The 18,022-nt window shown below is 38.2% G+C and overlaps 1 protein-coding gene and 1 pseudogene across 2 annotated transcripts; one reads left to right on the top strand and one right to left on the bottom strand.

Annotated features, from left to right (window-relative positions):
• The window catches only part of LOC148720290 (uncharacterized), a 167,579-nt pseudogene that overhangs the window by 41,189 nt on the left and 108,368 nt on the right, over positions 1-18,022 (bottom strand).
• Positions 23-17,874, top strand: LOC111340581 (uncharacterized). Of its 2 annotated transcripts, none has more exons than XM_088739444.1 (15): positions 23-977; positions 2,540-2,648; positions 3,984-4,129; positions 4,473-4,628; positions 5,096-5,178; positions 5,488-5,643; positions 6,223-6,327; positions 6,835-6,953; positions 7,119-7,427; positions 8,178-8,323; positions 8,697-8,894; positions 9,533-9,671; positions 10,126-10,389; positions 12,808-12,937; positions 13,803-17,874. In XM_088739444.1, exons 1-15 carry the CDS (start codon positions 121-123, stop codon positions 14,090-14,092), a joined length of 3,207 nt encoding a protein of 1,068 aa, XP_088595570.1. In that variant the 5' UTR covers positions 23-120; the 3' UTR covers positions 14,093-17,874. The 2 variants fall into 2 exon arrangements, with proteins under 2 accessions (XP_088595570.1, XP_088595569.1); XM_088739443.1 differs by having other exon boundaries at positions 24-977; positions 13,800-17,874.

The raw sequence follows: 18,022 nt of genomic DNA, 5'->3' as shown, positions 1-18,022 counted from the left end.
CGCGGCTAGTATTCTCAGAATTAGACGAGAGTCCATGATTCTCAGAATTAAGATTCGCGAAGCTTATTCTAAAACATTAAGAGACATTGTCGCATTTCTCTTGATTTACTTACCTCCAAAATGACAAAATACGACAAGCAAGGTGTTCCTAACCTAAGTTTTCATAATCCGATGCGAATAACTCTTTACCCAGAAGGTTTGTACACGTACGCGATGGGAAACACACCAGCCCGAGATATAACGGAGCTGTTGGGCTCATCGATAGAACAACATGTAGACGTGTTGCTCTTAGCATGCGGTGATGTTAGAAATTTCCTATGCAGTTTGTCTGAGTTATCTCTAAGAAAACCACGTGAACGTCCTAAGAGTTTAAGTTTCCATTTGAATGATTATGATCCATCAGTGATAGCACGCGATGCTGTGCTCCTAGAGGTCGCTAGTGTGATAAATCCTGATGTCCCTGCTGATGTAGACTTCTTGTGGAACATTTGGTATAACCTAGCACTGTCGGTGGCCGACTTTGATCGACTGCGAAAATTACTCACTGAACTGTTAGAGAAGAAATTTGACAGCGACGATAGTATCTTAAAGTTTCGGGAGGACGGCGTTCTCCAGGAATGTCGAGATATATGGAAAGACTGGAGAGATCTCGATCTCGATCTCGAAGTGAAAAGTGTAAAAGAGGAGAGAAACAACCTGATAGAGGACGCGAAAAAAAGTTTAGGGTTCTTTGAAGATTCTCATTGCCAGTCTACACTAACTCATATGGTGATGGCAATCTATGAAGAGGAACTAGACAATTTTGTGAAACCTGCAGCGACAAATCCACTCTACACGGAAATACAACACTGGTATAGAGAAGGTTGTACGAATGATGAGTCGGAGAAAACAAATCCGACATTGGTTCGTCCATTTGTTCACAAGTGGAGACAGCATTATGGTTCCTGTGCGTTTGAGGGTTATCCACCACTGGAAAGGTAACTAGCAATAGGGCCTTCTTTTCTTGTTTAATTCAGCCAAATGTATGTTAGTTATCTTCCGCTCGGAATACTGCCGTCCAGCAACATTTCCCTCACCAGTCAACGACTCGCACGGACATAAACAGTACGTTCATATGAAATGACAACAGCTATCTGTAAGCACAGCATGAGTCTTTTTAGGTTTTGAATTTTGTATTTATTTGAATCTATTTTCAGTTACGGGTCTAAATTTAATCGTGTTATTGCATGATTTGCGTCTTATTTCCATTCCGGGCCCGTTTCTCGAAAGTCCCGGTAAAATAACGGACCCGAAGCCACCTTTTAAAATCAAAATTTTAAACTATAAGAAAGCAAGTTCGGGCACCCAAACCAGTTCTTTTTGTTTCTTTAGCTAATAGCTTTGTTTTATCATTTTCAAAACGTTTTAAATCCACACCTTGAATGAAAACAGAACAGCTTTACGGGCCCGTTAAGTTACCGGGACTTTCGAGAAACGGGCCCCTGGAACGTTACTTAAAAGGCCGAAAGAGTAGACTATAAGCTCTTTTAAGCAACAATCCAGCTTAAAGTTTTTGATGGTTTCATTTCAGCAGGTGCTAACTTGAAATTGCAAATGCGTATGGGTCTATTTATAGACTATCTATGTATTGAAATCGAGGTAGTTTATTGCAGCAGAACCCTACAAATCAATTTAAGCTTTGGTGTACCTATTTGGTGAAACCATCTGCGTGTTTGTGTTCTTCTATACGCGTCCCTGATTTTTGTCATCAATTTGACAACCAGCCATATTTTTAAGATAGAAACAAAGCCTAACCTTTTTTAATTTAACGGCTCGTAAAATTGAAAACCACATGAGTATGCCTAATACAAACCTACAATGTATATAATTCACGAACAGAAGCATTAACTTTCTATAAAACTATTTTCCTGCGTCGGTGGGGAATAATACAAGTTAATTGGATTTTATCAATTGAGTTGAATAATATGCAAATTGCCACCGTAAACAACTTCCGAAGCTGGCAAATCGAGCGTTAGCCCTACGCCATTCGTTTTATCGAAGGAAAAGTGCCCAAAAAGTCGGCTTTAGAACTCTTACACTGTCAACTCAGCTGATAAAACCAGATTATCCTATGTATGATCCAGAATGACTAGTTTTTCAGTCTTGTCTTAACAAACGGAATAAAAAAACCCAATGTATTTTATTTCAGTGAGCAAACAAAAAGTTAAAATTGTGATAATTAATGTCATTATCGGACCTAATGTGTGGTATAGGAGCTCGAAAATGTTATATTGAGTACTCTAAAGTAATGGGTTTGAAGAGATTTTGTTATCTTCTTCCTTCCCTTTTGTGATAAAACTTTTACTACTCCCTGAGAAATAAAAAATAATGAGGATTACTTAGGATTGTCTTGCATACGCGTATGCTTCTAAAGTTATTACATAAAGCATGTCGGGTTAGTTAGCATCGTCGCAGCTCTTTAAATTCAATCGCTGTACATTTCGCATTTGTCCGCTTAGTAATTTATGCAACTGTAAGAAAAATTGTTTTTCTCTTCAAGGAAAGACCTCGAACAAGGTAAATCATGTGCTGAGGTTTGCAAGGAAAAGCTGGCAGTCTGGATAAAAAGACTTCAGGAGCATTATGAAAATCACCAAAACAATCTGAAGGTGAATTATCGTTTCACATATATGCAAATAACGTGTGCAACCGCCTCCCGGTTAGTTCAATTGGTTGAGCGCTGGACTGCTGTGCGGGAGGTCGAGGGTTCAAGCCCCGGCCGGACCAACACTCAAGGTCTTAAAATAACTGAGGAGAATGTACTACCTTTCTATAACATCAAGAAATGGATAGACATTCTAGTCTTCTCGGATAAGGACGAATAAACCGTAGGTCCCGTCCCCTGCATATCTATTAATTAGTTAATTTGGTTAGGCAGGGGACTTTAAACAACCCACTTACGAGATTACTGTGATGTGGTCTGGCCTGTTTACTGTGAATTGGGGGAAGGGGGCATTGTTAGATTTGCCTTTAATCGATTGTAAACTGCTTAGCAGTCTGGTAAAGTCCCCCGCACAGTTTTGTAAAGCGCCATGAGCTCAGGATATGAGCGCTAAGTTATTATTATTATTATTATGAAGTTATTATTATTATTATTATGTCAGTGCGCTCATAGCTAAGTAAGGTCGGAGAATGGTACGCTGTGGTTGTCCAAATAAACAAATAACGAGTGAGATGCAACTCATTTGATCACAGGTGGCCCAAACGTACTGTGTGTGATTTGGGATCTTATGGTTATTAACGAGAATACCTAACATATTAAGATTGAAATCTAAGCGTAAGCGTGTGTCGTAAAAATGGGAAAATTACAACAACAAAAAAATAGAAAAAAAAAAAGGATAATAAAAGCGAGCAATGTAACGTATATAGTCTCGTTGCCTTTATTCCGTAGCCGCCCTGTCACACATGGTCATTTTAACGCTATTTTGGCCATTCTCTTTGTACCGCGTGTTGTGCTACTATTTATTTGATGCAAATAACGCGTGCGACACAGTCTGAAACGCGTTACTTAGCCATAGTTCTAGATCTATTTAGCATTTCATGAACTCTTAAGCTCTTTCGCTCTTTAGGTCGTAATACCAAATGGTTATCGACAGGCCTTAACCTGATGGTCTGTTCTTATCGAGGTTTCTTTGTTCGGTTTCAAGGTCCATCAAGTTCTTTACTGCGTGTGAATAGATCCTGGAGCTGCTGACCAAATACTAGCAGCTTGTCGATCCAGCTAACATTTACCGTTCTCTTTAATAAATATGCAAAACTGAATTTCTCAGTCTCATGTAGAGTCCAGCGACCACTCTGGATAAACTATCGATAGCTAGCTGTTGGCCATATAGTGTATATTGACTAATTTCAAATGTCATTTGCTCCTTTTTTATTTTCTCAGAGTATGCGTGTGTCATTAATTCACTCAATGACATCATCTTTCACCTAATGTCATTTTTTAGGTTACCCTGTGGACAGGCGATGGACTTACTTTGTGTACAAGTGGTTTTCCGCCAGAAGTGTTGTTCGATGTAATCGATACAAGTAATCTCAGCGATCACATTGGTTTGTTGAATGTCCTCGTCTGCTGTTCCCCAAGGTTAAAGGTGTAAGTCTTTTTTTTTAGTTCTCATTCCCATCGTTATTGTTGTCGTGACAGTTGTTAAGTTTGTTGAGGATGAGGAGAACTCCTTTAATTCTTGTTATCTAATCGTCGTTTGTTATCTAATGTTTTCTGATCGTCGGCATCCAGGCTTCTGAGATTGCAATTCTCCTTCGACAGGGAGAATGCAGCCGAAACGTCGCGATCCACATCTCAAGTGACCTCATCGTGAGACAAACGATTACATTTCTCTTCTAAAAGAATTTAACTAGTTTATAATGCTGATACGCAAGGAGTATCCAGAAACCTGAGTAGTTTCTGTTGTGATCATTTTAATGTTCATATTCAGGCCAAATGTTTCCCTGCTGTTCACATCAAGCATGTTATGGAGCCATGCATGGGACAGTATAGAGGAGTATTACAACAAATGTGTTGGTGTTCCGTTGCAACTTCTCCCAACAGTTCTCGGTTTGAAGCTGGCTATTGATCTCGAATTGGGAAGCAAGTATGCTAAGCTATTGAATAAACATAACATTCAGGTGCAGTCTGCCGGACAAGTTGTCCGGCCATGCATATCAAATGTCAGTGCTGACATGTTTGACTGAGGCAGCTTTGACGCCATCTCTCGAAATATTTAAGGCTCAGCATATTGTAATATGAATTCTTTTCAACGAGCATCTCATTCAAAATCCTGGTTAACTCTTCCTCCTGATAAAACGTTAAACCTTAAAACGTTAAATGCTGCCGATGCAGTTTTCCTAAATTTTCTGTTTTCAATACCCATCCAAAAAAAATGTTGCTATGATTTTTATCGCGCAGAGCATTCACAACACATTTTCATAGTCGAAGACCTTCTGAGTCTATCCATTCTGTCTGCTTGCTGATTATGTCCGCTATACTACGTGACTTTAACATTTTTTTGTTTATTTGTTTTCCTTGTGGTTGCCTTGTGCTTTGTTTTGTTCGGTGTAGAAAACTTCCGGACAAATTGGACTCTACTGAGGAGACTCTTTGCTGGGTGAAGGCGGACCCTAAAAGGACTTTATTGACTATAGGTTAGTTATGGCCTACTAGAGACAACGTTTTCACGTAGCTCCGGTCACTGAGCGAGTACCTCAGGGGGATAAAAAAAAATCGTTGAAATCGCCAAAAATATGCTGGGAGATGGTTTGTGGGGTGGGGGGGGGATTAGGGTGGGAAATTGTGGTTGAATCGGAGTCCTAACTAGGAAGAATGGAGATATTCTGAGTCGCTTCGCTCTAAGAGCCGAAACAAGTTCCAGCTTGTCTGCAAGTGCATGTTACTGTGGCAAGTTAACTTCACCTTGTGACTCACGAAATTTTCAAAAATTTTTGCAATTTCAGATAAAGCCACTGACGTTGTCCAAGCGCTACTGCGTCTCACAGAGCGTTGCTTCAATCTAGCGAATGAAATCATTCATTACACTGGCGTCACTTCACCTTCGCCTCTGACCTTGCTTAGAATTATACATCAGGCACAACCACTCTTCAAGGGAGGAGGTCATATCAATTTTAAAGTTAGCTGTTAGCCTGCAGCGTATGCATGTTCATGCTGTTCGAGCACTAAAAAGCGGATTGATCAGTCCTGCTGTACAAAGGAAACCCTAAAAAAAACAACTCGAGTTCCAACTTAATTCTCTCAGTGAGTTGGCACGTAGAGTGATAAAGCTCGCTCTGCAAGGAAAACTGCTTGCACTGCCGGAAAGTTTACATATTTCTAATAAACCAATTGTTCCATAATTATTTTCTACAATTGTTTGAATCATTTCTATTAAGATTATCTTAATTGTAATCAACATCGCCCGGCCTTGGTTTTTAACATAACAAGCTAGGACCTTCCTCAATTCATAGGCTGTTCCTAATATACTGCACTTTGTGTTCACAAGTTTTTAGGTGAGTAAGGGAAGATAAATTGCCCTCACATTTTATCTACATTTGTCTCAACAACAGAGAACGGACAGAGTAAATCTGAACAATTTTGTATTGGGAAATTCAAGGGGAAGAAGAATGGATGTAATCTCCTAGTTTTATGGGAAGGAAATATTGACGAGCAATTTGGGTTGGTTATTTGCGTTTTAGCCGCCAACATAATTGACGTTCTTGAACAAGAGCTACCAGCTGAATTTAAGAGGAAGTATGGACTATCCTGGAATTTGATAAAGGCGTCGTTGGGGAGAAAACCAGGTAAGGACTTAGTAACGGTTTAGTAACGACACTGAACTATCAAGATTACAAGCGATAACATTCTTCTTTTGCATCCATGCGCTTGCAAGAAAACTGCGTGATCTACTCGATAACGTCAGAAGCCAAAGAAGCCCTATTAACTCAAATTCTGATCTTGTTGTTGTTATATTAATATCCAAGCTGGGTTTCCAGGTTGCAAGGCAGTTTTCCGAAGAGCGGCGTTCTCGGTCGAATTTTTAGCACATATTTGTAGAATTTTAAAACGGTAATACTACTCTTTAGCATCTTAACCCACGTCAACTTGTAAATTTATATATATATATATATATATATTTATAAATGTGCTTTTTAATGACGGAGTTGCAAATAACATAGTTTCCGTAGCATACCTTTTCCCTCGGGAGATTGTAGTAAATGAAAGACAAATTCACGACTCAGGAGCAAGACAAATTCTAGAGAACCTTTTGTTCCCCGTCAACAAATCATTTTATTATTCTACAACTATAGAACCCATCGTTGAAGTAAAAGTTAACATCAAAATGACGGTTATGCCTGGGTATCAGGGAACACCAAAGCCGATAATGTACGTGGGGAGGAAACTCAGCAGTCCTGATGCTTTTTCACAAGTGAGAAAACAAAATAATTCTGTTAAACACAGAAAATGTTACCTTTCCTCTAGCAAATAACGAATGATTATATTATGAAAAAATGGTATGCACACGACTACTTATTTGTTGATTTTTTTTCTTTGTATCCATGTATGTATTTATCCATTTCATCTCCTATGCAAGTGGTTGCTTGCTATGGGCTTAGCCTCACCGCCGAATCCTCCAGTAGTTCTCAACAGCTTGCGATATGATGATAACACCCACGTGGTGACTTTCCATCTGCGCGAGGAAGACTGGAATGAACACAACTGTGCATCCACGATATGGATATCATCCGACGAATTGATATCTGTCATCAATTGTGAAACAGTGAGTCTTGGTGATGAGAATGTGCAGAGTGTTGAACGGGTTGATCCTGTCGAAACATTTGGTCTGTTTGCAAGGCAGACTTTCACCGTGGTGGAATCCAACGAAAAATGCCAAGCACTTAAGGTAAAAGGTGCATTATATATTTGTAACTTATTACATATGCTTGGCTTGGCACCCATGGGATGTCCCCTTGCGCTGCGGAAAAGTGAAATGGGATCCCGATCGAGTACATCTTTCAAAAGATGTACTTGACCGAACCTGGTTAGCTCAATTGGTTAGAGCGCCGATTGTGTTGTGCGGAAGGTCGAGGGTTCGAGCCCCGGCCGGACCAATACTCATGGTCTTAAAATAGCTCAGGATAATTTGCTACCTTTCTATATCAAGAAATGGACAGATATTCTAGTCTTCTCGGATAAGGACGAATAAAACCGTAGGTCCCACCTCCTGCAGGGTTAGGAGTAGGAGACGTTAATTTCCAACGCACGAGATTACTGTGTGGTGGATGTTCTCCCCTGGGTGGGATGGTTCTGTTCCTTTTTCCTGCCATTCCCGTGGCGAACTAATTAAATTCCTTAAAAAATTCCAAAAGCCTGTTCTCTTATGAACATGGAAGGATTTGGGGCACCAGAACTGAACGTAGGACTGCAAAATGGCGCCTTTGACCTAATTTCGTCATCGTGGCAAAGTATAAGTACAGTGGATAAGCACACAATTGATAAAATGACGCTTTAAACCAGTCCCTAATCTTGACCACGTACAATGAAAACTGGCTGAGGACATTGCAAAGACGTAGGACCCTGTGACTATGTGCGTTTCATGTAGTGGTTGTAGTGTTTAGTCTCCATTTTCAATGTTTGTTTTCGTTTTTCATAGGTACTAAAAGTGGAGGAGAACATACATTCTTATTCTGCAGAACTTGAGATTCTAGACTCCGCCATCTGCAAAGCGAAGACGATGAAGATCAGCCAGCCAGATTTGTCTCCAGCGGGAGTCCAAATAAAATTCGACAGGGCCAAAGGGTGGGTAGCATTTTTGGGAAGTGCAAAGCTTCAGCAGTGATCATTTAAGCACTACTACGTTATGAATAAAACTTTGAAGGGTTCAAGAGCTTCGGAAAATCTTTGCTAGAGCAGCTAAGCTTTAGATAAATTAACAAAGAGATACTGATGACTCTAAACCATTGATTTTAGATTTCTAAATCATTAGCTTTTCTTTGGAAGAAAATGACTCCAAAATGTCTGCTGATTTGCCACAAAAAAATCACAATTTGTATGCAGTTGTCAATAAATAGAGACATTTGGAATCTGAAAATTCCTTTCCAAACTTCATGGACGTATATAATGATCTCTTAATGCTCAAAACTAATTATTGCTTGTTTTGACATCCTTACAGTGACCCACAACGGATGCATTTTTCATGCTATGTCGATATTAGCTCATCCAAGTTCCAACTTTCACGCAAAGTCGGTAAATTATTTTGCAATATTTCCAAACTAAGTGAAGGAACAGTGGGAGAACGTGTAATACAAAACCCAGCTCCACTGCCTTTCCATGCCATGCGAGAATGGGATGGTAAACTCACTGATGAAAGGTATGTACGAAATGGGATCAGCGAATGATTTTTCATAAGAGAACACAAGTAAAGAATAACTAAGGAGTTCGCATGCTTCTTGTAATCCTGAACAAGATTTAGGGGATCAAATCAACGAGTTGGATTTATGCAATTATTAAAAACTGGATTATTGGATAATGCATTTCAAGAATTTTCATTGGCTTAGCTACCATGGGTTCTTGGTCATTACACCATGCGTGCGCAGGAAGACGAGTTAAACCGAAAAAGTTTTTGTATATTGCAACATTCCTTTTGTCCTTACAAAATAAGATTTGTACGATCTGTCTATATTTTGGGGCGTTTTTAATAAAGCAATTATTCCACTCGTGTCTGTCGAATATGAGATGATTATGACCAACTCGGCCTCGCTGGCTATTATCATCTCACATTCAACGCGCGCATAGTAGTTAAGCTGATCAAACATTTCGCCCGGCTAAACTTTCCATTACGATGCATTACGAGTTACTTAAATGTTAAATGCGCAAAGCAAAAAATTAAGCCGGAAAAGGTATCTGGATATTAACTGTAATCCTTGTCCACCACTTAATTCCCTCCAAAGCTCTTCGTGATTCTTTGTCACAATATTGTTTTAATTTATTCATTTCTTGTTGTTTTAGCTGTTCTAAAATGCTCGTTAGAATGTTTCACACCAAGAGTGATATGGAACTAAAGTTACAAAGGAAAGGTGGTCCGCCATTTTTTGACCTCAGAGAATCTATTGCAGACATTATATATAAGCACTTGAAGGAACCCGAGGTAGGTTTAGTTGAAAAAACATTTTTTTAATTTATCTTAAAGACATACATAAAAATTAGAGTAATAAGTGTTTCGCGTTTTCCTTCTGTGACCTGTTGGATATCTTACATTCTTGTTTGAGTGACGCGAAGGTCTCCAAGCTTTTACAGGTCCACTGCGATCCTTATGAGGCCGTGGATGGCGAGAGCTTGGAAACTTTAAATAGCTTTTAAGCAGGTTACCAGGGATTTTCGAGCTTGGAGTTAGGAATGAGATATTTGCCACCTAAAAAGGTTACAGCTCACGAAAAGTTACAACACGACAAATAGGTCGAAATGGGACAACTATCTTCGCTTTGATTAATTGAACAACTCCTCCTTGTTAGCTATGGTCATCCTACTGAGGAGAGGTTATCCTAATAATATGTAAGGTAATTTTGAACACATCGGCTATACTTTTTTGTTGAATGTCAAAGATGTTAGGCGTACATTATGTTGACGAACGAGGAATCATCGAAGAACCATATGAACCAGAGGACATGGTAAAGAAGAAGGGCTTCGTCATCAAAGTGGAAAAAATGTTCAAGTGGAAAAATTTGCCAGTGGCTAAGGTTAAATTCTGTGACTGTCAGCGGTTTGCAGATTTAATTCGCAAGAATCCGGGAGACACCAGCCTTTTTGCAGATTACTGCAACAGAATTTATCTTCATAGGGTAAACAGACTTCTAGCTCAGCAGGAGGTAAGATAGGATTTTATGTATTAATGAGATTAGATGATGGCTATTATCTGACAGTATCTCCTTCACTCCACGTGATCATCAAGCCATCCCTCATTGACTACAAGTTCTAGGATTTATTGGATCGTTGTTGAAAAGTCTGAAAACGTTCTCTCGATATTGAGGGAAAGAAAAGGAGTATCCAGGTTAAACTGACTTTGTATAGGTTTGACGTTAAGCGATGTTCTTGGCATCACTACTCTACTCATTCCATGCAATTCCTGATAGTGTTGAGTTAGTTTTTAACGCATCCTCGAAACTCTAAAAGAATATATTATTTGATGTCAAAAGATTGACTGATAGAGTAACAGGTCGGACGCTTGAAGTGTTTCAGGCTGAGCTTTCTTGGTCTAATTCGATTTTCCGTTTTACACTCATGGCATGAAATCAGTCATGCTTTAAGGTATCGCTATGGAAAGATTACCTTCTTACTCACTCACTCATACACTCCATTCTTCAATCTGCTAGACAATTAATTTATGCTTTAAAACTTGGATTAAAGGCGTTGTCCCCTGCCTCGCATACTAGATTTTGTTCTGTGCTCATAGTCGCGCTACCTTCTTCTATTCGTATATCTGGGGCGGGTGGAGGCTTCAATTTTTGCACGTGTGTATGAAGTTATCAACATAAAATGGCGGCTGTCGTCGGGCCGTAGGCTAAAATGAATGGGCTATTCTTCCATTCCTTTTGCTCCATCCTTTATCAAAATACACCCTTGTGGGCCTTGCAAACGAAGAGGAAATGTGCGTAAGAATACTCTGTTGGAAAGAAAAGGGCTTCAAAGTCTTAAAATCGACGACGAAAACAGTCGCAACCATAAACACGGACATATTTTGTCAGACCGTGCGCTAAAATCAACTGATTAAACTAGTTTTTCCTTTTTTTTTTTCTCCATTCTTGATCAAAATACATCTTTGTGAACCTCAAAAACGAAGATGAAAAGTACATACTCAACTGGAAAGAAACGAACTTTATTTAAAGTCCTAAACTCGACGATAGTTATGGAAATATTTTGTCGCACCGAGTGAGCGATTTTAATTTTTGTCTTTCGTGAATCTATTTTGCTGCCATATGCATGGCTACATGTTAAACATATTTAGCAGCTTGTTTAATAAGTTCTGAGGTTTTCAAGATTTCATTTGATTTTATGAATTCTCCAATTTGATTTCGCGTATTCGTTTCGGCTATGCTTTACGCATATTTGGTAGCTGATGTACCATCTTTTTGAGGTCTTGCAAATTTCATTGGATTTAACCTTTCTTTTGAACACACAACTCACTTTTTGAGAGAGCTATTTCGCTCCTGGGCGTAAGTCTTATTAATCAGAATTTTAACGCGCTGTTGAATTATGGTACAAAAGTTATTAAGTGCCTAATATATAAAGTTCTCACCACGTTATGGAATAATTTGGTCCTAAGACATACTGTGAGGTAGCTCCAAGGAGCCTCTGATTTTACTCGCTTGCATTAGTAGCATCTAATAAAAAAATTCGAAAGAAATTAGTCTTTCTGAAATATTTGTTTGGTTAGACTCCAGTCGATATTTTCTTTTTACTTTACTCGAATACATCAAATCATCAAGAGGATTAAAGACAACGCCTAGATATATTTGAATTTGATGTATTGACATATTTAGCGAGAAACAAGCAAATAAGTATGATCTTTGTTTGGCCAACATATCTTCACTATTACAAATATGTTGTGTATTTCTTCATTCCATCTTGGGGTTGGGTCACTTTTGTCATTTTTGTTATTCGCTCTTCTTAGTTTGTTTCTGCAAATACGTGAGACAATTAAGCAATAGACAACATTTCCCAACAGCAATACTCGAAAAGTTTGTAAATCACTCACCTCCACTCGTGATTTACAAACTTTTCTCGTGTTTTTCAAACATCTCTCGTGGGTCATTACATCGGTAAACCGATAGAAAGTGCGGTCTATTGTTTTTATAGATTTTATATGCTTAAATGTTGGCCACATATTCATTAGATGTGTGTTTATGGTTGTGTTGAATCATAACTAGTGGGTATTCTTAAAAACAGTTTTATAACATTGCAATAATGATAACATAAACTGGCGAAGGCAATTGAAACGAGAGCAGTGATAGTAATAGTAAATGCTGGAGTTGAAAGTAATAAGAATGCTTATGGTAATGATAATAATAATGATGATGATAATCAGTGATACTGATAATGATGAGGAATGCTAATGATAAAGATCATGATGATTATTACAATGACGATGTTGGTAACGATAAATAATATAATGATAATTGAAATTAAGCTGAAATATCTGGGCGATTACTCCTGGATACGATCTTTTTGTTCAGTTGAAACTGGGAGTGGCAGCTTACATGGCTAAAATCAAAATTATTTTTCAACAGGAGAAGGTTTTATTCCGTAAAATGTTATACACAAATGCAGCCCGAGTTCCTCAAGATGGTGATTCTGGTGTATGGACTAATTCGTATATATCCCTTTTGTTCCCACGCGAAAGCTCCAAAGATCTCTCCAGTAAGTTACTTGCAATACGTTCAATAATCAATAGCCTTCATGTGGTGCGAAAAAATGCAAGGGTATTTGTTCGAATACATTATTTGTTCTGAGATGCGATGCTGAAAGCAAAGTTCGCGGTATTCCGTGATCTTCGAGGGATAGAACCTTATCAAAACATTATCCTGCGAGGAACAGAACATTATCCTTCAAATATTTTTGCAACGTGCGGGAAAAAATCTAAACGAACTGCCTACCGTTTTTTGCGTGGGTTGTCCCCTTTTCAGTTTTCTTTGGTACGACTTTTTGAACAAAAAACGTGGCCTGTCTCTTACAGCAAACACTAAACGCTCTCTCGTCTTGCATGACATTCTAAATATAGAGGGAGACTTGCCATAGGGGAATATAGCTTGAGGTATATCACCGGATATTCTCCAGTTTTAGCTGGGGCATATTTGGTACATGGTGCTATTAGACCAATCACGTGCGAACAAAAATATTTGATGTATTGCTGGCTCATTTGTCCCAATAAGGAACAAGATAGCCAAGATCATGTACGTTCTCACCACAACTTTTTTGTAAAGAAATCGAGATTTCGGTACAATTTCACCAGACATCACGGGTAACTAATATACCACGGCTATTCTTTCGTGAGATTTAGTTATTGATTGAATGATACTTCATGGCTTGAGGTGGTTGAGGTGAAAATTAGTCCCACCCTGTATTTAGTTTCTCTGGTACAACTCTTTACTTTTCAGGGTGGCCGAAGGAAAGCTATGAGCGCACTCACCCCTGAATTGATTCGTAGAGCTAATACGTAATTTCGTAACTCCATAACACACCCATCTCTTGATTAATTCTTTACTTTTTGGTGCTGATATAGAAGCTTTTGACAAAGAAAGACATGGAACGGAAAGTTCTCCGCTCAATGCTGTTAGTTCTGCAGAACCGTGCTATCTGGATGCCACATCGTCAGTAGGTAGATCTGTCTTTTCAGGGCATTCTGTGGGCCTCTCCGAACCATTGCAGGGTTTAGAGTGCGCCTTTTGCCATTCCAGGAGTGGAACTTTAAAAAGGTGCCTTGGATGTAAAGAAGTGTGCTATTGTGGTAAAACATGCCAGAAAAAGTATTGGAAGAAACACAAAACTGAGTGTGGAAGTAACAAGAAACTCTGAGGACGTGTGAGAAATCTTCTTCTTTCCTTCTACGATGACTATCATAAACAATCACACAACCGAAAAAATATTTTACTGGCGTTAACAGATTCGATCACTTGAAAAGGAAACAGGCAGGAAGGAACTTTATATTTAGGAGCCGCTTCTATTCCTGACCATTCATATTTTGCTAATTTTCTGATTAGTCTTTATCATCGTATTGCTCTTGCATTTTGTTTTTCTTCCCCTTCACAATCTTGTTCTGATCCTCCAGTAACGTATGGATTTTTCAATAACAGGGTGTAAATATGAATTTTCCGATTGCGGTGTAAACTTATGAAAAGCACAAAACAAAAGAAACAAGTTTCAAGAACAGTGATTTTTTCGCAGTTTATTTGAAACTCTTTGACACAAAATTGTCCTTCAATTGATCTTTTAGTTAGCATTTTACCCTAAAGTGTAATCAAGGATGCTGATTATTCTTATGTAAGCAGAGTTTTAAATTCATTTACCTCAGTTCTAGTATAAGTCCTAATGGCAATAGTTATTTTCCAAAATAGAAAACAATCGAGAAAAATTTAGTCTGAATATTGAACTAAAAAGTATGATTCTCCAGAATCAAGTGTTTCCCAAAATCTTGAATTAGCTTTTCTTCCAGGTATCGTTTTGGGCAGCACACCTGCTAGGAGACTTGCCGTGCAGACACAAATACACTATTTGTAGAAAACACCTGTAAGGGCATGCGTCCATTTCTCCCTCCCCGTAGCAGTGTTAATAAAATATGGGGTTAAAGGGAGTAGTTGAAAGAGAGACCTGAATCACTTTCGAAATTCTCATACCAGAGTTATTCCTGACATACCTATAACGAAGTATTTAAGGCACACATCTTGCGTGTTCTATTATCAGCGTTCCAAGTAATCCCGATTAGAATTTAAGTCAGTATTCTTAGTACTGTACATAACATCCGAGAATTAGCGGGATTTTCCAATGCAATAAACTTAGAAAAAAAGCTTGTCTCTGGACGCATTAAGTGAGCTGGGTTAGGAAGAACTGTTACGTTTGTTTTTTTGTGCTTCTATTGGTTAGGTCGTAGACGATATCAGTATAGGTTGAACGGGTAGAGGCGAAAAAGCGTATAATGCTTTTTTTGGAAGAAAAGAAACGTCATATCGTAAAAAAAACCTTTGGGCCGCGTGAAATATCGAAAAAATGTATACACAGATCCGTCGTGTATGATAGAATATACTCGTTTGCAATTGTATTATCGTCTAACCTCACGAAGGAAACTCGGAAGCGTTTCGACGCCTGAAAGACGATCAACCAATCAAGGTTCTCCTAACAGACAAAGGGCGTGTCAGCGCAGCCATAGATACCAACATCTATAATGTCAAGACGTCTCTCACGGACGAGATGGGTCCGAGATAGTTCTTAAAGATCCGACAGACCTTTTGTTGGAAGTTGAGTACAAAAGTTAGTGGAAACAATAAGAGGCCGTTTACGTCTGGATCAAACCTCGACAGCTGCCTAGACTCTACAGGCTTACGAAAATCCCATAGGGTGGATGTAACTTTGAGATCGATTGTGTCGTGCGTAAACACCTATAATCTTGTCTCAAAAAGGTGAATCGGATTTCACGGTGAATGACTCTGTTCACATCTATCTTGCAATCGCAAAATTCATTTGCTCACTACAAGTTGTTTAAGTCTGTGCAAATATTTTATTCAGCTGGTTTGTAAAAAGCTGCAAACGCTGACTCTCATTTTTAACTCGTGAATTGCGCATGCGCAAGAATGAGTTGTAGGGATCATGTGATGAATGGCGCTCGCTCGCTCGCTCGATTGGTCGATTCCTGTAAACTTTTTTCTATTTTAGGCTTCTGAATGTATTTGATAGTTTTTGGCAAGTGATAAACAAACGAAATGGCGACCTTTGTTGCTAAGAATATGGTTGGGGTGAAAAAGAAGCCAATGATAATCTTGAAAGAGTAAAAAAGTATACGTTTTTCATTTGTGAATTGATTAAAGTTTGCCCAATCTCCGAATACACGTTTATCTCTTGCAGCGTATATTTCATTTATGGCATCAATACTTCTATTTTTAAATGTATACATCCAGGAAAATGATTATTGTGTCCGAAAAAGAAAACAAAGCAAACAAAGAAGGCAAGTTAAGTAATGTGCGAACTTTACTTGAGGACGGTGGATATGAACCACCTATATCGCCACCAAGTGATTCGCTCAAATCGCACTCCTTTTTACCGTAAGGCCATCGACACGTCCTAAGAGTTATGTGTGAAACTTTATATAAATATAAATTTTACATTTAAAACGCTGATCTTTTGGTAATTTCAACTGCGGGCTCAAACGACTCGAGTCGCTGCTCGCCGATAATCCGATTTTGAAGTGTCGCTCACGGCCAACTGCTCGTTAAGTGACTTGTTTGAGGCTTGTTTGGTATTCCTGGAGCTGTATCAACGTTAGAAAGTGGTTCACAAGTAGGAAATGCAGCGAAAGAAGCTTAAGCATAAGTTCAATCAATCGATATGATGTTTCTTCAATGGTGTAACTCGCACTGTGTATGTGTATGTTATTACTGCACCGTTAAGTTTGTAATGTATGTTTCCAGATACCTTGAATTAAGGATTTTTTTCTTAAAATTGCGTCCTGGAGTGAGGAACAGGAAGTTCTAAAGATGAGGATTGATATCACTCAAAATGAGTGTAATTATCAGTTCTCAAAACAAGGAATATATATGCACTAAGAGTGAGTGATAAATACTGCCAAAAACTGATAACAGAGTCCTTACTTTAAGGTGACTAAAGTTTCTCATGGTAAGACCTATTTTTTTCAAAATGAGTAAGTAGAGATCTCAAAAGAGAGTAATTACTTCTGAAAGATTGTTAAATAATACATCATCCCTATGTCCTTGAGACAAGGATCTTAACTCCAGGAAGTGGTTCTTTCTATCAATATTTTGTGTATGTAACACAGGTTAGCCAGGCCATACTACAAACTCAACAACAACTTTTAATCTGACATAATAAACCCAAATTGTACTTTCTTTAAAATGTTTTACATTATTTTGAACTTAAGATACATGCACAGCAGCAAGTTTTATTTTAAAGCAAGACTTAAGTTACACCTCACTTCATTTGATGTATATCAAATTAACAGCAAAGTGGCATGGCTTTATACCTAACACCAACTCTTCAAGAAATGGCACAGCTACATGTTAACTTAATATGCTGCAATTTTAACTATTCCATAAAAATCTTTATGCATATTTACCAATTAATACTAAAATAAACAGTATATAGCGGCTTCATGACAAACACAAATTCATCAAGGAATAGGTATAGTAGCCTTTCCTTTGAATCATACTGAAGATTACTCTTTCCCTTTGTTAAAAATCTTGCTACAGATTTGCCTGTACCTAAATGTTCGTCGTAGAGGCTCTACACCTACGACGTATTCTTCAAGAAATTGATACAGAAACTTTTCTTTTGAATCATATTGAAGATGAAAACAATAATAAGTTGACAGTCACAACAACAATCCCTTTACAAGGATGATTATCCTTGCTGGTGTATGACTATAATTCTGTCAACAAGTGGTTTATATTTAGTTTGAGATTCTTTACTCTGGTTCAGTAATTTTTTGTATAATAATCACATGATTGTAAATAAAAATTACAAATGGTAGCAGTTTCCATTCCATGCTTATTCTTCTGGAAGTTATAAATTTATGATTTATTTTGACAACCACTTTGATTGTCATTTGAAATTAAAAATTTTTGTGAATTAGATGCCACAAGGATATTCCTAATGCTTTATATTTAGGGTAAACTAGGAACACTCAAAACTGTGGTCTTGTTTCTTGAAGAATCACAGATGTTGAGTGTGTTGAAAGAAAAATTAATGTAAAAACGTTTTTCAAATTATATTTAGTTATAT

Source organism: Stylophora pistillata, chromosome 11, assembly GCF_964205215.1.
Source record: "Stylophora pistillata chromosome 11, jaStyPist1.2, whole genome shotgun sequence".
In the NCBI taxonomy this organism is placed as follows: Eukaryota; Metazoa; Cnidaria; class Anthozoa; order Scleractinia; family Pocilloporidae; genus Stylophora; species Stylophora pistillata.
This window is presented reverse-complemented; position numbering and strand designations above follow the sequence as displayed.

What these genes read in the sequence shown, in the direction of transcription:
- LOC111340581 (XM_088739443.1), top strand. Translation starts at nt 121, where the DNA reads ATGACAAAATACGACAAGCAAGGTGTTCCTAACCTAAGTTTTCATAAT. An exon ending in AAAAATGCCAAGCACTTAAG is followed by an intron (nt 7,428 to 8,177) that starts GTAAAAGGTGCA and finishes CGTTTTTCATAG; the next exon opens with GTACTAAAAGTGGAGGAGAA. An exon ending in AAATTCGACAGGGCCAAAGG is followed by an intron (nt 8,324 to 8,696) that starts GTGGGTAGCATT and finishes ACATCCTTACAG; the next exon opens with TGACCCACAACGGATGCATT.